The 22,723-nt window shown below is 36.6% G+C and overlaps 1 protein-coding gene and 1 pseudogene across 1 annotated transcript in view; one reads left to right on the forward strand and one right to left on the reverse strand.

Annotated features, from left to right (window-relative positions):
- Positions 1-20,372, forward strand: part of Znf33b (zinc finger protein 33B) — a 34,239-nt gene extending 13,867 nt beyond the window's left edge. Inside the window, exon 5 of the mRNA XM_020156985.2 lies at positions 17,445-20,372. Coding sequence (XP_020012574.2) covers positions 17,445-19,510 — 2,066 coding nt within the window. The 3' untranslated portion in view covers positions 19,511-20,372. The remainder of the gene's footprint in view (positions 1-17,444) is intronic.
- LOC141424668 (centrosomal protein of 128 kDa pseudogene) lies at positions 14,547-16,481 on the reverse strand (annotated as a pseudogene).
- Positions 20,373-22,723: the final 2,351 nt, after the last annotated feature.

Genomic DNA, 22,723 nt, shown 5'->3' on the forward strand with positions numbered 1-22,723 from the left:
AAGATTTTCAATGAAGCTTTGTCATTTTAACAATATGAAGTTAGCGTGTGGACATGTGATGTCTTTCCATTTATCTGGCTGTTTTTAATTTCTTTCAGCATTATTTTGTGATTTTCAGACTGTAAGCTCTGTACCTCCTTGATTAAAGTTATTTGATATTTTACTCTTTTTGATTTTATTATAAATAGACTTTTTTTTTCATAATTTATGCCTTGCTCATTGTTATTGATCTTGCACCCTGAACTCTTTCATTGTGGCTTTTTATTGTTTCTCACAATGTAGCTGGCCTGATTCTCCTGCCTGTACCTCCCAAGTGCTGGGATTGCAGGCATTCATTACTATGCACTGCATTCTTTTGTTAGTTTTAATAGTGTTTCAATGGATGCTTTAAGGTTTTCCATATATAAGGGCTGTCAACTTCAAATACTTCTTTTCCATAATCCTGGATGGTCTTTTCCTTTTTTTTCCTCAGCTAGACTGTTTTGTAAGTAAAAGGGGACATTCTTGTCTTGTTCTTGATTTTCAAGGGAAATCCTTTCACCTTTTATTATTTAGTACATGTTAACTGTGGGCTTTTCATAGGTAAAAGGCATCTGATTTTTTCAGGTCCAAGGAAGTTTACTTACATTCCTAGTTTGTTGGTTGTTTTATCAAGATTGTGTCAAGTGCTTTTGCTTTGTGTTTTGAAATAATCTTGTGGTTATTGACCTTTTTCATTTATATGGTATAGTATTGTTAGTATATAAATCATAAACCAACTTTGTGTTTTCATGACAAACCCCACAAATCCCACTTGATCGTAGTGTATAATCCTTTTTTGTATTTTACTGGGTAATGTATACTAGTATTTTGTAGAGGATTTATAGGTCTGTATTCATAAGAAACATTGGTCTGTTGTTTTCTCATGTCTCATTTTAATGCCAAGTAAAGAGGAATCATTAAACTAATTTGGACAAGTAGGGTTAATGATTAATTGAAAAGAAAGGAAAGATCTATATGATCAATATAGTCTTGTTGAATATATTGTTCTAAGACCTGTAATTCTTTTTTGGCCTGACTACTTAATACTCGTGGGCTGGAAATACCAGAATCTCCTTTTAAAATGTCAAACAAATGTTGTAAAGCATAATTAGGAATTCCCGGAGAAGGTTGTAACCAATTTATATCTCCTAGTAATTTTTGGAAATCATTTAAAGTTTTTAATGTATCTCTCCGTGTAGAAATTTTTTGTGGTTTAACATGAGTCCTTTCTAAAATATATCCTAAATACATATAAGGTTCTTCTTTCTGTACTTTCTCTGATGTAATCTCTAAACCATATTGTGGTAAAATTTTTTGAGCAGATGCAAATAGTTTATTAACTTGTTCTTGTGTCTCCATAGCAAATAAAATATCATCCATATAATGAATAATAATAGCAGTAGGGAACATTGTTCTCAATTTACTCAAAGGTTGATTAACAAAATGGTGACACAGCACTCCTTGTGGTAATACTGTCCATTGATATCGCTTCATTGGTTCTTGATTATTAATAGAAAGAATGGAAAAGGAAAATTTTTCTCTATCTTTAGGTTAAGGTGTATAGTAAAGAAACAATCCTTTAAATCTATAATTTTAAGTTTCCATGATGCTGGAACCATAGCAGGCTGAGGTAAGCCTGGTTGTAAAGGGCCCATGGGTTGAATAATCTTACTTATATTTCCTAAATCTGTCAACATTCTCCATTTTCCTGATTTCTTTTTAATCACAAATACAGGAGAATTCCAAGGACTTGTAGAAGGTTCAATATGATTCTTTGTTAATTGTTCATATACTAATTCTTCTAATGCTTTTAATTTTTCTTTTGTTAGTGGCCACTGCTCAGTCCATACAGGTTTTTCTTGGAGCCAGGTTAAAGGAAGTATATACTGAGCAGTGGCCCTTCCTATAAATTTGGATACCCAAGGCCTATTTTATCTTGTTTCCCTTTAATTTGTAAAGCTTGTATAACACCTTGTTTATTTTTTCCTAACCCTTTTTTATTATTATATCCCATTCTAGCCATCATATTTTTCACTGAAGAATTTAAAGTAAGGATATTAAGAGAAGCACCCCATTCTGCTAATAGATCTCTTCCTCATAAAATTTATTCCTATGTCTGCAATATATGGTTTTATTTTTCCTTTCTGTCCTTTAGGACCAATACATAATTTTACTTCAGTATTTTACCATATATCTGTAATTTGACCAGTGCCAGAAAAGGTTCCTTTAATTTTGGTCATAGGCCATTGACTTGGCCACTGATCTAAAGATATGATGGGTACATCTGCACCAGTATCTAAAAGACCTTGAAAATATATATCATTAATAAGCAACATTATTTGAGGACGATTGGAATCTAAAAGCATTTTTAAATAAACATTTTTCCCAGTACTACCAAACCCTCCGTTTCTAGCAGTATTTAAGGTCCTCCCTTTAACATATGGTAAAATTAAAAGTTGAGCAATGCTCTGATCTTTTAAGATTTGCAAAGGTTTGTCTACTTGTGCCATAATTAAAATTTCTCCATTATAATAAGAATCAATAATTCCAGGGAAAACAGTTAATCCTGCCATTGTCATGCTACTTCTACCTAAAACTAACCCTATTGTTTTTTCCGTTAAAGGTCCACAAATACCAGTATGTAATTTATATCTACCTAATGCGGGCTGTAAATATGTATTTTGAGAGCTAGGTATATCTAAAGCTGCACTTCCCCTTGTTGCGTGGTAAAGGGTTGAGATAGGCTTGAATGTGCCATCCCATTGCTGACTGGGTACGTCTATATTAATTTTCCTGCGTTTTTGATGAAGGGGCCTTAGAAAAATTCTTATGAGATTCAGTGGATAAATCACATTTATCCATATTGTGGGCTGATTTTTGTACTTCAGCCATTAATGCATGATATTGACTGTTCTGAACCATTCTGGGTGATTCATCTGAAGAGGGCCTTGAACCGGACTCATGTTGAGAGGAATCATGGTCAGAAGATGCTGCTGATTGCCCAGAAGACTCCTTCTTATTTTGCCTAGGGTCCTTTAACTGCTTAAATAATCTTTCATCGTCTTTCTGAGATGACAGGGGAGGCAAAGGTTGAGAAATAAACTCATCAGCAGAAGCACAAGGTTGGGAAATAAGTCCCACGTCACTCCCTGTATCAGTGACCACTTGTCTAGATTCTTCAGAATCTGTGCTCATACGTTTTAATACAGAAGAAATTAAAGAACATAACGACCAGACATGAACAGGTATTATGTCCCCTCTTTGTTGTGCCCTTCTTAGAGCTCTCATCTCCTTTTTCTACACTTTATAATTCAATACAGTTCTTCCCTCAGGATGAAACCAATAGCAATGCCGATGAACATGATGAAATAATTCCTGAAAAGATTTGTCTTTAACCTTTGCCCCTGAGCCCTTCAATAGTCCCTTAACTAAGCAATGTCATATATTGAGACTGAATTGAAGGGGAATTGCCCATAACTCTGGCTCTGAGAGTCGTGAAAGTTTCGCTTACCTCGGAGCAGCTGTTTTCCCTTTGGTTTCTGATGAAGCTGTCTCTCTGCCTCTTTGATCCTGCCGACTGTGCCAAATGCTGCTGATCGGAGCCGGGAAAGAACAGACCACCAGAAATGAGAGTGGTTTAGGAGCCAGAGGGCTGGGTTTCTGGAACCGCCGCCTCGAGTCCTTGTTTTTTCTCATATTTGTTTGTTAACAAGAACGCGTAGCAATGACGGATGTTTATCCGAATGAGCAAAACAAGAGGTGGTTTGAAAGACACTGCTCTACTTACATGTTACTTATTAAATCCCTTCCCTTAAAGCTTCCGAGAAAGTGGACAGACCAGAACATTCTGCTTTCATGTGTGCTCAGTGTGCTGAGAAACTTCTCGGTGTGCCAAGTCATATTCTTCCAGTCTCCTGTTTGCACAATACTGGAAGACATGTAGAAATGCCTTTGATTGTCCCCTTCTTCGTCACCCTGTGGTTTCAGCCTGCAGCATTCCTTTGTCATTTTTTAAAGTAATGTTTTAAAAGTATTGATATTCTTTCTAAAATATTTGTTAAAATTCACTAATGAAGCCATTGAGACCTGGGTATTTTGTGCTTTTTAAATGTGAAATTATTAAAATTAATTCAGTCTTTTTACTTATGGATCTTTGCAGATTTTTTTATTTCTTGAGTCAGTTTCAGTAGTTTTTATTATTTTAGGAAATACTGCATTTCCTAGAAGTTAAAGTATTTATTGTCATACATTAGAATGTTTATTTATTTATTGCCTTATAGGTACTGGTCTTGCTAGGCAAATGCTCTACAACTTGAGCCATGCGTCCAGACCTTTTTTAGTTTAGTTATTTTTTAGGTAGGGTCTTGCACTTTTTGTCCAGCAGTGACCTTGGACCATGATCCTCCCATGTAGATGAGATTATAACTGTGAATTACCATACCTGGCTTGTTGGTTAAAAAGGGAGACTTGCTTTTGCCTGTGCTTTCCTTAAACTGTGATCCTCCCGTCTTCACCCCCACGTAGCTGGGATTATAGGCATGAGCTACTGTGCCTGGCTTATTATTCTTTGTTTCTGTAAGGGTGCTAGTGATGTGACATCTTTCAATGCTAATTTTAGTAACTTGAATCTTCTCTTTCTCAATATCAGTTAGCTAGAGATTCGTTTATTTTGTGGGTCTTTCCCACTAGTTAGTTATTATTTTATAGCTCTCTATTTCATTTATTTTTACTTTAACCTTTCTTGTTTCTTTCCCTCTGCTTTTCTGTTTGTATTGCTTTTCTTGGCCAGTGTCCTAGTTTATTGATTTGTGTTCGTATTTTTAATTATGGTTATTTACACTTATCTCTTTTTCTCTAAGCATTACTTTACCTGTGTTCTTTAAGTTTTAGTATGTCTTTATTTTTATTTATCTTCAAGTATTTTTCTAATTTTCTAAGTTATTGCTTCTTTGTTTTTGTTTGTTTGTTTTTGCTTAAGAATTTGTTATTTAATTTGTCCCTGTTTGTGGATTTTCAAAATTCCTTTGTGTTACTGATTTGTAATTTCTTTCCACTGTGGTCAGAATCCTTTTGAATGTATCCTGTGTATTGTTTCTAGTGCATTTTTGAGGATTGTATATTCTGCTGATTTCAAATGTAGTATATTATATATGTCTTTCAGATTTGCTTGCTTCATTATGTTGATCACATATTCTGTTTCCTCATTTATATTTTTCCCAGTTCTTTCCATTGTGGAAAGTAGGGCATTAAATAAAGTCTCCACTTGTTATGGTTCACTTATGTATCTTTACTTTCAATTCTGTTTTTGTTTCATGTAACTTTGAGGTTCTGTTGCTTATAGCATATACGCTTAGAAACATCTCTTTTATTGACTCTGTATCATCATAAAATGCCCCTTTTCACCTCTAGTAATATTTTTTTCCTGCAGTGTTGGGGATGGAACCCGGGATCTCACAAATGCTAAGCAAGAATTCCTGCTAAGCTTCATCCCCAGTCCCCAACCTGTGAATACTATGTGCTTGATAGATCTTTTTGTTCTTTTAAAAAATTTCAACTTACTTATATCTTTGAATTTAAAGAATGTATCTCTTGTTAACACATTTTTCCAACTGAGAATTGTTGCCTTTTGATTGGATTTTTAAACCCATGTCTCTTTGCCTGTTATTATCCATGTGAACCTTTCTTTGCATCATTGAATTCTGTAATCCATAGGTTCAACCAAACATGGATCAAAAATACTTAGGAAGAAAATTTTTATCTATACAGAACATGCACAAACTTTTCCCCTTGTCATTCCCTAAATAATTCAGTATAACTACTATTTATTTTATTACTTACTGTAAGTAGTCTATAGAGATGACAAGAATATGTGCATATTTTTTATATGTAAGTACTAGGCCATTTTAGACATAAACATATGCAGATTTCCTACCTGTGGAATTTCTGGAACCAGTCCCCCACAGATGCTGAAGTAGAACTAGAAGTAAGTCTGCCATTTTACTTTTAATTTTCTGTCTCATGCCTTTTTGATCCTTGTTTTGTTTTATTTTGCCTCTTTCATAAATTGAATTTAAGCATAAATTTTAATGCCTTTAATAATAATTTCATGTAAAAATTTATTTTCTTAGTGGTTTCTGTAGGACTTATGTAATAAATCTTACCATAATATACTTCAATAAAACATAAATTAACTCCAAAGAAATAAATTATAAATGCATAAAATATATAAATATATGAATATATAAAATATAGAAAGGTTACTCACATATAGCTGTTTATGTCTTCCTATTTTTGTACATATTACCTGTAAATATGTTTATAACTTAACAATGTGTTCTTGTAATTGCTGCTTTCTGTAATTTGGCCAGCCTAGCTGACCTCAAACCACTATCCTGTTCTTAGCCTCTCAAGTATTTAGGATCATAGGCCTGAGCCACTGGTACTCTGCTAGCAATGGATTCTTCAGTTTCTTTGTTTTCTGTTTTTCTTTTATTTTTATGATTCCTTTATTTCACTTTCTGTTTTGAAAAATAATTCTGTTTTTGGTGATCAGTTTTTGAAAAAGTGTTTTCTAGCATACCATATGTCATCCTACCAACTTCTGGCCTCTGCTATTTCTGGTGAGAAATCTGATCTTAATCTTATTAGAGTTCCTTTATGTGATGCAGGGTTTTTTCCCTTGATACCTGCAAGATTTCCTCTTTGTCAATTGATATGCATAGTTTTGGTCATCCATTTTGTTTAATATCTTTTCTGCTCCTTGTTATTCCTCCATTTTGAATATGTTGAGGGAGAGTTAATGGTTTTCCTCGTTTTTTTTCAGACTTTTTTCATTTTTCTTCATTCTTATTTCTCTGGTCTTTGGATTATGTATTGTATATCAGTCCACATTCCGGTTCACTGCTTTGTTGTTGTTTTGATTTAGGGAAAGACCGTCATGTTTATGGAATTTGATCTTTTGATAGATTTGGCACTGCAAATCACTGGGAAAAAATACAGGCGCTTATACTTTTATTTTGTGAATAGCACATATTATTTACAGGTATTGTTAGTCTCTGATTCCTCAGAAGTATAGGCAATATGAAAGCTAACATTTTACCTATTTTTTTACTGCTATATCTCCAGTTTCTAGAACCACACTTGGCATATAGTAAATACTCAAATGTGATAATGTTAGTGTCTTACAAATTGACCCAAAAAGTACACCCAAATTTAAAAATGGTTAAGGTGATGAACAAGAATTTTACAGAACAATGCACAGGGTGGATATGGAAATGTTAACAAAGATGTGAGGCTTTGTTAGTAATAGAGAAATAATATGACAAGCCAGTAATGATGGTGCATGATGATGATTACAGCACTCCAGAGACTGAGGCAGGAAGAAGGCAAGTTTAAGGCCAGTCTTGGCACACAAGGAGACCTTCTCTTGATTCTTTCCCCCTCCCCCAAAGAAAGAAATACCCTGGTAAGACCAGAGTTAAATATCACTTTATACCAATTTAGTGAACAAGAATTAAGCTGTTAGGCTGGAAGTGTGGCTGAAGTGGTAGAGCACCTGCCTAGCAATTTCAAAGCCCTGAATCAAAACCAGTGACAAAAATAAATATATTAGTAGTAGTCAAATAATAGCTAGTGTTGTTAAGAATGCGGAGCAATGGAAATTCTTATATAACATTGGAAATCAGTTTGTTGTCTTTTTTAGTAAAATAGACATTCCCTTTGATCTAGCTTAATACTTTATATTGTTGAGATATGCAAATATTTCAAACTGTGATGAGGAACCTGGTGTTTTGGTTTTGTTTTCTTTTATGTATCACAGTTAATATATCATTGATGGATAACTTTTGAACTATAATAAAGAGATAAAGAGCAAAGGCAAAATATAAGACCCATTTTTTAATTATTAGGGTCAATAAAATTAAATTTTACCCTAAGATTTATGTTTAAAAGTTAGTTTTTCCTATCAAGCCAAGAAGGAATATCAGGGACTGGATTTACACCCTCATCTGAGAAAACCAAATCAGTCAGGAAAAAAATCCACATGAAACAGTGAATTTCAAGGCAGGGGTTATTATTTAACCAAGAGCAAAGTCACTTAGAGCCAGAAACATAGGGACTGAGCTCTGTGACTGCCCCACTAGGGTAGAGACAGCAAACTGAGGCAGAGCCGTGCACTTTTTTTCTTTTGATTTTATTCATATGTGCATACAAGTTTGGGTCATTTATCCCAAACAAGGGAGGGTAAGGCCCCCTCCCTTACTCATCCGCCCCCTCCCTCTCCCCCCTTACCCCTCCCTACCAGGCAGAAACTATTATGCCCTTATCACTAGTTTTGTTGAAGAGAGAGTATAAACAATAATAGGAAGGACCAAGGGTTTTTGCTAGTTGAGATAAGGATAGCTATACAGGGAGTTGACTTGCATTTCTTTCCTGTACATGTGTGTTACCTTCTAAATTAATTCTTCTCAAACTAACCTTTTCTCTAGTTCCTGGTTCCCTTCTCCTATTGGCCCCTGTCACTTTAAAGTATCTGCATTAGTTTCTATGCATTGAGGGCAACAAATGCTATCTAGTTTTTTGGGTGTCTTACCTATCCTCATACCTCCCTTGTGTGCTCTCGCTTTATCATGTGATCAAAGTCCAATCCCTTTGTTGTTTACCATTGATCTAATGTCCGCATATGAGGGAGAACATACGATTTTTGGTCTTTTGGGCCAAAATGATGTACTCCAGTTCCATCCATTTACTTGCGAATGATAAGATTTCATTCTTCTTCATGGCTGCATAAAATTCCATTGTGTATAGATACCACATTTTCTTAATCCATTCGTCAGTAGTGGGGCAACTTGGCTGTTTCCATAACTTGGCTATTGTAAATAGTGCCACAATAAACATGAGTGTGCAGGTGCCTCTGGAGTAACCTGTGTCACATTCTTTTGGGTATATCCCCAAGAGTGGTATTGCTGGATCATATGGTAGATCTATGTTTAGATTTTTAAGAAGTCTCCAAATTTTTTTCCAGAGTGGTTGTAGTAGTTGGCATTCCCACCAGCAGTGTAAAAGGGTTCCTTTTCCCCGCATCCTCGCCAATACCTGTTGTTGCTCAGTCTTTTTAATATATGCACTCATGGCTATAAACTTTCCTCTCAGGACTGCCTTTGCTGTGTCTCATAGGTTCCGGTAGGTTGTATTTTCATTTTCATTGACTTCCAGGAACCTTTTAATTTCCTGTTTTGTTTCATCAATGACCCATTGTTCATTAAGCAATGAGTTGTTCAGTTTCTAGCTGTTTGCATGTTTTTTGTCTTTATTTTTGTTGTTGAGTTCTAGATTTATTGCATTGTGATCAGATAGAATGCATAGTGTAATTTTTATTTTCTTATACTTGCTGAGACTTGCTTTGTGCCCCAGGATATGATCTATTTTAGAGAAGGTTCCGTGGGCTGTTGGTAAAAATGCACATTGTATAGAAGTTGGATGAAATGTTCTGTAGACATCGGCTAGGTTCATTTGATCTATGGTATGTTTTAGATCTAGGATTTCTTTATTGATTTTTTGTTTGGATGACCTATGTATTGATGATAGTAGGGTGTTAAAGTCTCCCATGACCACTGTGTTGGAGTTACTATATGGTTTTAGGTCCTTGAGGGTATGTTTGATGAAATTGGGTGCATTGACATTGGGTGCATATAGGTTGATAATTGTTATTTCCTTTTGGTTTATTTCCCCTTTTATTTTTATCTTGTTGGATCAATGTAGGTTTGAAGTCTACTTTGTCTGAGTTAAGAATTGCTACTCCTGACTATTTTTGGGGGCTGCTGGCTTGCTAAATCTTCTTCTAGCCTTTCATCCTAAGCCTATGCTTATTTCTGTCAATGAGATAGGTCTTCTTTAAGCAACAAATTGTTGGATCTTCCTTTTTAATCCAGTTTGTCAAATGCTGCCTTTTGATAGGGAAATTAAGTCCATTAACATTAAGTATTGGTACTGATAGGTATGAGGTGATTCCTGTCATTTAGTTGTCTTTGTTGTTTGAGGGTTTGATTGTGTGTAGCTCAACTCTACTTTCTTGCTTTTTTTTTTCCTGTAGTTTGCTACTGCCTGCCCTTTCATGGTTATGTTGGGTTTCACTTTCTGTGTGCAGAATCCCTTGAAGAATCTTTTGTAGTGGTGGCTTTGTGGTCACATATTGTTTTAGTTTCTGCTAATCATGGAGGACTTTTATTGTTCCATGTATTTTGAATGATAGTTTTGCTGGGTAGAGTATCCTAGGGTTGAAGTTATTTTCATTCATTGCCCGGAATACCTCACTCCAAGCTCTTCTTGCCTTTAATGTTTCTGTTGAGAAGTCTGCTGTGATTTTGATGGGTTTACCTTTGTTATGTTATTTGTTTGTTTTTTCTCTCTTACATCTTCAATATTCTTTCTCTCTTCTCTGTACTTGTTGTTTTAGTGATAATATGTCCTGGGGTAGTTCTATTTTGGTCAGGTCTGTTTGGTGTTCTGGATGATTCCTGTACCTGAATGGGCATAGTTTTCTCTAGATTTGGGAAATCTTCTGTTATTATTTTGTTAAATATATTATATATTCCTTTTGCTCACACCTCTTCTCCTTCTTCAATGCCCATGATTCTCAGGTTTGGTCTTTTGATGGAGTCAGTAAGTTCTTGCATTTTCTTTTCACAGGTCTTGAGTTGTTTAACTAATAGTTCTTCAGTTTTTCCTTTCATTACCGTTTCATCTTTGAGTTCTGAGATTCTGTCTTCTGCTTGTTCTAGTCTGCTGGATTGGCCTTCCATTTTGTTTTGCATTTCTTTTTTGTTCTTTTTTCTGAAGTTTTCCATATCCTGAGTGTCTTCCTCTTTAATATTGTCAATTTTCTCCCAGAGTTCTTTTATCTCTTTGTTTATCGCATTCTTTGTTTCACTTTGGTGTTTATACAGTGCTTCTATAGTTTCTTTTATTTGTTCTTGTGCTTTCTCAAATTCTCTATTTTTGTTGTCTTGGAATTTCTTGAGTGTCTCCTGTACATTTTGGTTGACCATATCCAGTATCATCTCTATAAAATTTTCATTGATTACTTGCAGGATTTCTTCTTTCAGGGTGTTCTTGTGGGCTTCATTGGGTTCTTTGGCATAGCTTATCTTCGTTTTGTTGGAGTCTGGATCTGGGCATCTGTTTTCTTCATTTCCCTCTGGTTTCTTACTAATTTATTATTGGGGGGAATATGGTTTCCCTCTTTTTTCCATCTTCCCATCATTGCCCTTGCTATTGTTACTGTACCTGTACTGTGTGTAATTCAGTATTGTCTAATTTGTAATAATAACAATGGTGATACCTAGAATGGAAGGGTTAGAGGAGAGGGAAAGCAAAGAAGGTAAAGAAAAAAGGAAAAAATACAAAGAAAATAAAGGAAAAGCAGAGCCAAAGAAATAAACAGGGAGAGAGAGTGTACTAATCAATGGTAAGCTAAACAGGTATTAGAGAGGCAGAGGATAATAAAAAAAAAATCCCCAAGTTCAAATGCAATAAAGTTTCAGTCTTGATAATTTTGGTGTTCGTTCTTCAGCTTCCAGTCCTGGTGTTGGTGTCTGAGAAGTAGTTCTGTCATTGTCTCATTAAAGGAAGAGAAAAAAAAAAAAAAGAGTCTGGAGACAGCTTTGTGAATGTCTATCTGAGGCTGAGGCTCACCTGCCACCTACTGCTGCAGGCTTTATTTATTGCAGATCTCAGGAATGAGCTTTACACTCACCTAGCCCCACAGGCTTTGTTTATTTAGAGTTCTCCTGGACGCATGCCCCTTTTGTTTTCTCCAGTATACAGCCCTACCCACCTGTTGCAATTGCAGTCCTTTTTATTTTCAGTTCACTTGGGGTGGTGCCCCTCCCCCCCCTCTCTAGTGGAGCTTTCCACAGGACAGCCACTGTTATAAGCTTTCCCTACTCCAAGGTTGCTGGGTGGGTGCCGCTGCTCCTGCCTTCTCCTGCCGCTTGTTTATTTACAGTTCCTGTGGGGGAGGTGCCCCACTGTTAGACACCTTCCCCTCTCCAAGCACATTGGGGGAGGTTCTGTAACACCTGCCTTCTCTGGCCAGCTTATTTATTTACAGTTCACGTGGGACGTGCCCCTTCCCCACTTTCCAGTGGAGCTTTCCACATGACAGCCACTGTTACAAGCTTTCCCCTTTCCAAGGTTGCTGGGCGGGGGCCACCACTCCTGCCTTCTCCAGCTTGTTTATTTACAGTTCTGTGAGGGATTGCTCCTCCCCCACTCTCCAGAGCTCAGGGCACCCCGCCCTCTTTGCTAGGTGCCTTTTTTTTTCAGCTGCTTGTTTATTATTCAGTTTGTTTTTTTCTCTTGTTTTTCCCTGGGCCGGGGTCGGTCTGTCCAGAGGGCTATGCTGATTTGTCTCACTGTTGTCTGTGGGAGTACCTTGTGCCACTTAGCTCACCTGGTGGTCTGCTTCTCACAAGCAGGTTAGGAGCTGGCATCTGGCAGTGCGGAAGCCCTCCTGGTTTCTCTGTTTAACGTGGAGTGGGGATGCTATGCACGGGCTGGGGGGTGGAGGTGTCAGAGTTTTTCCTCTTCTTGGTAGTTTTTCCTGCCAGGTGTATCTCCAGCGTCTCTCCAGGAGTTTTCTATAGGAAGCATGCTTTCTGCTTCCTCCCTCTAGTCACCATCTTGCAGAGCCATACACTTTCACTGAGTTGGGGATTTGGAGCCCAAAGAGGTTAAGGCTGCTCACAGATCACAGGGCAGAGGAACACGCAGGAGATACCTGCATAGTTGATGTGGGTAGATCTGTAAAGGTTTCTCTTGATTATTCAGCAAAATACCAAACTCATGTGAGATAATCAGTGCAAAAGCTTTTAAAAAGAATTAAAGGGAGCATGCATGGCACTCATATGGGGCCTGTAAAAAGTACTTCTTCAGATTTGCCTAACAAACCAGAAGAGCAAGATATCAAAGTAGCAGATTGTTTCCCAGTGTATACTTGAACAAAAACATAGGAATCCCCAAAGTACCCAGCATTTGACAAAGTAAATTTTAGTGTCATCCATCCATTGGAAGATTGACAACATACAGACCTGGGAAAACATGGACTTTGTTATAGGGATCACTCAATAACTCTTAACTGGAGTCAGTATTTCCATAGAAGTTAGAATTGAATTCTGTACATTCTAAAACTGAAGTAGAGGCATAGATGAGAGAAGAACAACCCAAATCCAAATTCAGTGCAACAGTAGGCAGGGGGTAAAGCACCTGCCAAAGGAAATTCATTTTCCTTTATTTAGCCAGCAATTTTTGAAAGGCATCAATTATAAACCCAGGCTTTGATCAGGAAATTGTGACAGACCACATATAAAAAAGGAAAATGCAAAGTAAAAATACATCTTTCTCTGCTGTCATAAATTGCTAGTAAGTTAGTTACATATAATGCATAAATTGATTATATTATTTGTATTAGATAAATTTATATCATTCACAAAGTGTATTTATATCATTCACAAAGTGTATTTTCATCTTAGTAAAAATTTGGCAATACCAAAGCCACAGGTATGTATGTTAGACAATCTGGGCCAGTAGCCAACAAGAATAGATAGAAGGACAGATTGGCTATTATTTGGAAAACACTCAAGTAAAGTAGCTAACTACATTTTACCTTTTTTGCTCTCACATTTGTCCTTTTTGGTTGTAGACTTGTTCCATTCATTTGTAAATTTGTGACATCTTCCTTGATTGAAGCTTAATCTGGAACAAGATTTTTTTTTGTGGTAAGTTGCTGACAAGGAGTTCAAGTGTGAAAATCATGGATTAGACAGGAAGCAACTGTGTTCCTGCTTGTGATCTAACCCACAAGCATGGAAACTTTGACAAAAGTTCTGTCATCATTGAAACTTTTAATTTTAAAATTGGTGTCATTTTGGCACTGCAGAAGATAATTTGTGTAAATTCTGTATTTAGAATATCTCCCATTGATTCAGATGAACTGCAGGGATCTCTGAAGTCTTTGAAGTCTTCTACTAGGCTCTGTTTCTCAGGCACAGACTCCAGATGGTCTGAAGCTACTCAGGTACTCAAGGCTAATGTATCTTCATAGTCCTTCAGAGACTGTCTCTTCTAGAAGAGCTCTTTTCTATTGTAGTTCTTCCATCTGCTTCTACCTTTCTGTCTGTTGAAAGAGACACTGGTGGTCAGGTTCCTTGGTTTTGATCAGATCCCTAAGTTGTTGCCTTCAGAGTATCAGCTGGTATTTAGGGAAAAAACTGAATTTCTTCATTGAGTTCTTAGAGACAGTTTTTTTTTTACAAGCTATATCAATTTCCTTTCCTATTGGATTAGAGAAAGAAGTTGATCCTTGTACTGCAATCTGGCCCCTTCCATTTTCCTTCAGTGCTCTGAGATCTGAAGGCCAGCACACTTAATGTCCTGCCTCACATGTATTAAAGTAATTCTGGATCTCCTTAAGCTGATCTAACATCTGCAGTTGTTTTCCCTCTTCTCCAATTCATATGTTAGATTTTCTATGCTGCCAAGTTTGCTTTGTCCTTGTCTTTTTGCTCCATGCACTGCTTCACTTCTTCCAACTCAGATGCCATTGCATTGAAGTTCAGCTGCACTCTGAAGTCTGACATCTGCTTCTCCAGATCCTTTTCTCCCATTCTATCCCTCTTCTAAATCTGTGATGATCTCTGTGATCACCTTGACAGTTTGACTGTTGCTTGGAAATCTGAGATTCTTGATGTCAGAAACCCTTCTAATCACCTGCTTTTCTAAGTTGTGTATGCAGTTCTTCCATCTGATGCAGAAGTGTTCCTCTGCTGCCTTGTGGTTGATTGTATAGCCTGTGAGATAGCTCTAGTTCTTTTGCAAGTTTGACTCTTCTCAGGTTTAGTTATAGCTTAGTTTTTGTTAGTCCCTCATTCTCATCTGCTTTAGCTTCTTGTTTCTTTAGTGCTTCCTATAGCTGCAAGGACCTAAGTCCCATTTTATCCTGATGTCTTTCCACAAATTCTCTTTCTGGGCATATCTCTTTTTTTTTTCCTGGAGCTACTGCTCTACCCAATCTGAAACTACTTCTTGTTCCCGAGCTTCACTAAGTTTTTCAGTCAGTTCTTCGAAAGCCATTTTTGTTTTGGCATCTGACTGGCTTCTTTGGGAAAGCTCCCTTTTGAAGTCTACTCCAAAGTAAACTTGTTCACTGCTGAGGTCTCATTTGGATAGCATGAAGCTGGACATGTCTCCTGAACAAACCAGACACCAGTTCTGGATCTACTTTATTTAGTGGATCCTAGTCTTGAGAGATGAGGTAGGTGGAAAATGGTGGCTCTCTGTCACAGTGTGACCATCAAGGTTACTTGTACTCAGACTTGTAACAGAAATACTTCTCCCTCCTGAGTTTCTTAGTAAATATTCACTCTGTAAGTGGCTTTTGATTGTTTCAAGATTTCTTTGAACTGTTAAGTACTTGTTACAGTGTTGACTTTCTCACTAACATCTACTGCAGGATGACTTCAAGTTTCTTTGTGAGTTGACCTGGAAGCCCATTGACTCAATTAGTCATGATACCAGAAATGGCCTGAATCACTGGGCAATTCTGCTGTTGGCATATACACATTCCAAAGAAGGATTACATGCTTTTAATAATTCAGAACAACACTTTTCAGGCATGCATTTCACTGTTATACACACACACACAATTTTCCACTATTAGTTTTAGTTACTTTGAGTGATAAAAGGTGTTCAAAGTCTTTTGTCTAATGGAACTCATTGTACACCCCTAAAACTCTTGTGTTGCTCTCCTCTAAGCTCAGTGCTTTTCTTAGGCACATGTCTTTCTTTTATCACTTCCTCATGGGGTCCAAGGCAAAAAGACTAGATAAGATGATCTTTGGTCACTTCTGCTCTTTCCCCAAACTACCTGAGACAGAAAATAACTCCTGGCTCTTAATGCTTGATCACTGAGGTCCTACCTGGATCCCACAACTACCATTGATAGAAAGAGAGGGAAAGGGAGAGGATGAGAATAAAAATGAGAATATGAATGTGCTCTTGAGGCTTTTCTTTTGCAGCAGATCACTAGTATTATTCACCTAGAGGCCTCATTGTATATCCTATTATAATCTTAATTGCTTCCTTAAAGTTCCTGTCTCCAAATAGAGTCACATTGGTTAGGGCTTCAAAGCAGTTTAGTCCCTACTGGGTTTCTTGTAATTTGAGCCCTATTTTCTATTATCCCTTTGTCCTTTTTCATTTTCATTCCTGATTTTGATCAGCTATTGCCTCTTTAGTTCCCATTCACTCCAAGGCCCTTCTCTTTGATTTCCCAGCAGCCCAAGCTGTGAGCCACCTGAACTGAGACATTACCTCAGTATTTTCTCACTCAGAGAGGAAGTATTTCTGGAAGTATTTTCAATCATTTCTAGACTCTGTGTCTCCTTTTTTTTTGTGATCATCATCGTCCCCTGAGTCTTCGTAGCTATGGGTTGACAGTTTCTTCTATATTCAAATATTTCCTTACTTAATGGTGATTTGAATATTGTAGTACTGTAAGTCCATCTTATTCACAGATTTATTACACATAGTTTTGACCAATTGCAGTAAAAAGTATACATATGCATATTTAAATAAACAGAGAACTTTTCACAAACAAAAATTTTAAATTCCCATGAGAAGCTCTCAGTCCCGTTATCGTCAAATGTGTTTAAATCCTGTGATCTGCTGAGTGTTTCCCTGCCCTTAGGTTTGTGAAAATATCCCTCCCCAGAAGCAAATGGTGGTTAATTACCAGGGCAAAAATTATGGTAATTCTCCCAAGCCAAAAAAAAGGGCATGTAATATGCTTAATTTAAGTGAGAAAGTAAAAGATTAAGACTTGTTGAAAGGCAGCATGTCTTTATTGAAAGTTGGGTGGTATTATGGGAAGAATGAGTAAAGCATCCACAGCACAGTATTGAACTCTATGCATCTTGAGCATTTGCAGTTTTTACTCAATAGTGGTCTCCCTGGCAAAATATACCTGTGGATACCAAGTATCTACTGTATTCTCTGTCTCCTAGTTAGACTAAAGTAATAATTTGTTGTAGTTAATGCTATTTTCTCTCTTTATATTAACGCTTATAATTTTTTGGAGGATTAATGAAGAGATCCAGTTTACTTTTCATACATTAGAACCCAAATATGTGTATGCTAATAGCCAGATTCTTCTATATCTTTATGCTATATTAGCCCTTTTGCTTATAGTTATGATTTTTTTCACTTTATACCCACATAGTAGGAAAAAATGTACATGGCAATTATTTTCATTCTTGGAAATTGGACCAGAAAACCACCGTCAACTATTTCATATGATATTTGTATAGAGGTCTCATTCTATGAGAGATGTGCTTGTGTTTATATAATAAGATTAATTTTTCTTGTAGAACTTTGGAAAGCTGATCAGTTGAAGGAGAGGAGCCAAGAAAACCAACTTAAACATTTTTGGGAAGTTGTATTCATCGATAACAAAATGCTAGTGAAGGAACAAGGTAATGTAATGGGAAAACCATTTAACTTGGACAAAAATTCATTTCCTTCCACAAAAATAGTCTGTCACTGTGACTTATTTGGAGTGAGTTTCAACAGAATTTCAGAGTTGGTTATTATTAGAAAAACCTTCAGAAAAGAACCTGATGAATTTAATGGTTGTGGAAAATTGCTACTCAAAATTAAACCCGAGAAAACTCATACTAGGGAGAAAAGTGAATTTTTGAAGAATAGGGCTACTCACAGTTATCATGAGGCTCCTATTCCGCACGAAAAGATTCAAACCTTAGAACAAACTTTTGAATATAATGTGGGTCGGGAAGCCTTCTTGGAAAAGACACTGTTCAACCCACACAAGAGTGAGAGCAAAGAAGAGAGAGACTGTGAAGGCAGTGAATATGGGATAACTGTTTGTGGAGACTCATCCCTCCTGTTCCCTCAGATACCTCCCTCTGAGGAGAATCACTGCAAGTTTAGTGATTATGAGGAATCCTTCTGTGGGAAGTCTACTCTCAAACATCATGGGGTACATATGAAACATTGTGAATATAATGAAAGTGGAAATAATTTCAGGAAGAAGTTATGTCTCTCACAACTTCAGAAAACTCATAAAGGAGAGAAACACTTTGAGTGTAATGAATGTGGGAAAGCTTTCTGGGAGAAGTCACATCTCACTCGACATAAGAGAGTGCACACAGGAGAGAAACGCTTTCAATGTAGTGAATGTGGAAAAACTTTCTGGGAGAAGTCAAATCTCACTAAACATCAGAGGTCACACACAGGAGAAAAACCCTATGAATGCAGCCAGTGTGGGAAAGTCTTTAGCCACAAGTCAGCCCTCACATTACATCAGAGAACACATACTGGGGAGAAACCTTATCAGTGTTCTGCATGTGGGAAAACATTTTATCAGAAGTCAGACCTCACTAAGCATCAGAGAACACACACGGGGCTGAAACCCTATCAATGTTATGAATGTGGTAAATCATTTTGTATGAATTCCCACCTTACCGTGCATCAGAGAACACACACAGGTGAGAAACCTTTTGAATGTCTGGAATGTGGGAAATCCTTTTGTCAAAAGTCTCATCTTACACAGCATCAGAGAACTCACATAGGGGATAAACCCTATGCATGTAATGCATGTGGGAAAACTTTCTACCATAAGTCAGTACTCACCAGGCATCAGATAATTCATACAGGATTGAAACCTTATGAATGTTATGAATGTGGGAAAACCTTCTGCTTAAAGTCAGACCTTACAGTGCACCAGAGAACTCACACAGGGGAGAAACCCTTTTCATGTCCTGAATGTGGGAAGTTCTTCAGTCATAAGTCAACCCTTTCACAACATTTTAGAACACACACAGGGGAGAAACCCTATGAATGTCTTGAGTGTGGAAAAATCTTTTACAATAAATCATACCTAACTAAACATAATAGAACACATACTGGGGAGAAGCCCTATGAATGCAATGAATGTGGGAAATCTTTCTGCCAGAAGTCACAGCTCACACAGCACCAGAGAATTCACGTAGGGGAGAAACCTTATGAATGTACTATATGTGGAAAAGCTTTCTGCCATAAATCAGCTCTAATTGTACATCAGAGAACCCATATAGAAGAAAAGCCCTATAAATGTAATGAATGTGGAAAATCTTTCTGTGTGAAGTCAGGACTTATTTTGCATCAGAGAAAACACACAGGGGAGAAACCCTATGAATGTAATGAATGTGGGAAATCCTTCAGTCACAAATCCTCCCTCACAGTACATCACAGGTCTCACACAGGGGAGAAATCTTGTCAATGTAATGAATGTGGGAAAATCTTTTACCGTAAATCAGACCTTGCTAAACATCAAAGATCACACACAGGAGAGAAGCCCTATGAGTGTAACATATGTGGGAAAACCTTCTCTCAAAAGTCAAACCTCATTGTACATCAGAGGATACACACAGGGTAAAAGTCTTTTGATGAATTGTTTATTAGAAATGCTCAGCCACAAGTTAGCACACTATACTTCAGAATATACACACTGGAGAAAGTTCTATTGGCCTCTGACTGTTTAATAACATTCATCTGCAAACTGGACTTAATTTATTCCACAGCACTGATGAAACAAATTGCATGTCATGCTTTGTTAAACAGTGAAATCCTAACTTAATACTGTTATAAAACTTCCAGATTTTTTTGAATTTGTAAACATTTATAGGAAAAATGTAAACTAGATTTTATCAGTTTATAGTTCATAAATGAATCTATGAGATAATTTGAATATTTTACTTAGAAATAATGTAATACTTACACATTTTTTTGGGTTTGATGCTATAATCGTCTTTAGAAAATATAAATAGTAATTTATAGCTATATGTTGTGGAATGTAAATCTTTAAAAACTTATAAAGTGATAAATATATAAATTTGCAATAACATACAGTAAAAGTACAGAGAATTTTGCTGTACCCTTCATCAACTTTATTCTAATGATAATGTTATATAACTATATTGTGAAGATAAGAAATTGTTATTATGCAAGCTCAAATATAGACTTTATTCAGATTCATCAGTTTTTACATGCATCCTCCCGTGTTTTCTGTGTAGCTTTACCACTTGATTTGAGTGATCACAACCACCAAGTCACACAAATAAGAACCTGCAGTCAGTATTGCAAATAAATCTGAATCAAGGTATAACTTCAAGGAATTTCCATTTGTTAAACAACCTTTTCTGCAACTCTAACCCTGGGGATAATTTTAATCTGAAGCTTTGAAAAAGCATAAGTAAATGGATAATCTATGCGACAGCATTAAATACATGTGAGAAGTTTCTCTAATATGTGTAGGACTTGTGTGTTCAAGTGATAAGTTGTATAAAGTGTGTATGTGTTCTGGCTGGGTATGTAACTCAACTTACAGAGTGCTTGCTTAGCATGCACAAGGCCCCTAGGTTCAATCCCCAGCATCATGGGGGAAAAAGTGTGTGTTTCATATGTACAATTTAACTTAATATAATTGTGAGTAGGAAATAGATACCTCTAGCTTGGTAGTTGTCACATTAGACCCATCTTCAATGTTTTTAAGACCCAGAATAGCAGTTTATGTGTAACTCTGCAGAACTAATATCTAATCATTGAAAAACTATAAATGAAAATGTTAAAGAAACAGTATTCTGTACAAGTGCAGCCCCTAGATCCTATTCCATATTCCTCCTTGGTGTGTGTACGTAAATTTTTGTCTAAGCCTCTAAACAGCTGCCCTCTAAGACATGGCCTTGAGGAAAGAGGCCCACACATGCAGACCAGATGCTACTAAGGTGATATTGGGCTGTAAATTCAGAGGTCCAGTGTATCCAGGCAGGGATGTGGGCTGTCAGAGACTTGACAATATGAAAAAGAGGGTTAAGTCTGGAACAGAACCAGAAATGAGCTAGAGTAGGGTTTTTATTGACAAAGTAAAGGTTGTATACTGTATTGTATATTATATTCTAAAACTAATACAGTATTACACGATCTAATGATCTTAGCTTACTTACGTAATCTTCAGCCTTCTGAAACTAGAAAATGAAGACCCATTTAAATTCAAAGTAAGCAGGAAAAAAAGAATAAAAATTAGTGAAATTGAAAAAAAATCAACAAAACCAAAAAGTGGTTCTTTGTAAAGTTCAATAAAATTCTTTATACGTTAACTATATTAAAAGACAAGACATAAAGCCACACATGATGTCATATGCCTGTAATTCCAGCATTCAGGAGGCTGAGGTAGGAAGATTGTGAGTTTAAGGCCAGCCTGGGAAAGAAACTGTCTCAAAAAAAAATTTAAAAAACACAAATTAAAAAAAAAAAAAAAAACCACAAATTGACAAATATCAGAAATGAAAGAAGGGCCATATCTACCAATCCCGCGTAAATTAAAAGGATTATATTGGAATATTATGGACAGCTCTGCGCATAAACTTGGCAATTTAGATTAAATGGAGCAATTATTTTAAACATGCATTCTACCAGAATTCATGTAAAGATAAGCTTTGTTGGTAAGCTTATTAAGAAATGGGCATACTTTTTAAATTGAATCAGTATTTAATAACCTTGCAAAAACAAAAAATTCCAGGACCAGATGGGTCCACTGCTAAATTCTACCAATCAAACCAGGTAGAAATGCTACCCGTTCCTTAGAGTTTTTCCAGAACGTAACAGTAGTGGGAACACTTCCTTACTCATTCCATGTGGCAAGCATTATGGTAAGACACAAACTAGACACAACCAGAAAGGAAAACTACAGGCTAATATCTGTCATGAAAATAGATGCAGAAATTCTCAACCAAATATTAACAAATCAGTTCAACAATATATTAAGAAAACAATACACCACAATTACATAGGGTTTATTGTCAGTATATGAGGCTGGTTAAATGTTCAAAAATTAGTAACCTGTCACATCAAGGTCGAAGATGAACTGTCATATCGATAGATGCAGGAAAAGCTTTTGACAAAATCCAAAAGTCATTCATGATAAGACTCAGCAAATTAGGAATGCACGGGAAGTTCACCAACATGGTAAAGAATTACTAACCTACAGCCTTAAATCTGAGTGCTCTCTGGCTAGGATCATGAACGGTGGAAGGGTGTCCTTTCTTATTACCAGACCAAGTCCAGCTTCTCACTTCATGACATACTGATTAATTTGAGAGACAGGTGTTGAGATAAGCAAGGTAACATTATTTCCATGTTTGGCTAGAGACTAAGGGGACCTTTGTCACAAAGTTGGCTTGTTCAGAAGCTAGGTGTGGTCTATACAGGTGGTTGATTGGTGTTCCCGTACTCATGGGCACCTTCTCACAGCAGGAGTGCAGGATGATGTAAATCTGATCCTTATTGCCGAGTCATGAGATGTTTTTAATATTCTGCAAATCTCAAAAACAAAGATCATTTCCTTGGGCTATTCCTATCACTGATTAGTTACATACTATACAATGAACAAGCTAGACTGCGGTGAATAGCTTCCCAAGGCCCTCTTACAATAATGAGTGTAAACATCTTTAACACTTGGCATCAATTCCAGTGTTATATGTCAAGATTACACAATCTTGTGGGGTTGGGTCAATCTCTCAGATCTGGTTACTTCCTTCAGAAGAGTAACACCACAAGGGGAATGAAACAAACTGACCTGATGGAACTTGAA

Source organism: Castor canadensis, chromosome 7 (assembly GCF_047511655.1).
Source record: "Castor canadensis chromosome 7, mCasCan1.hap1v2, whole genome shotgun sequence".
In the NCBI taxonomy this organism is placed as follows: Eukaryota; Metazoa; Chordata; class Mammalia; order Rodentia; family Castoridae; genus Castor; species Castor canadensis.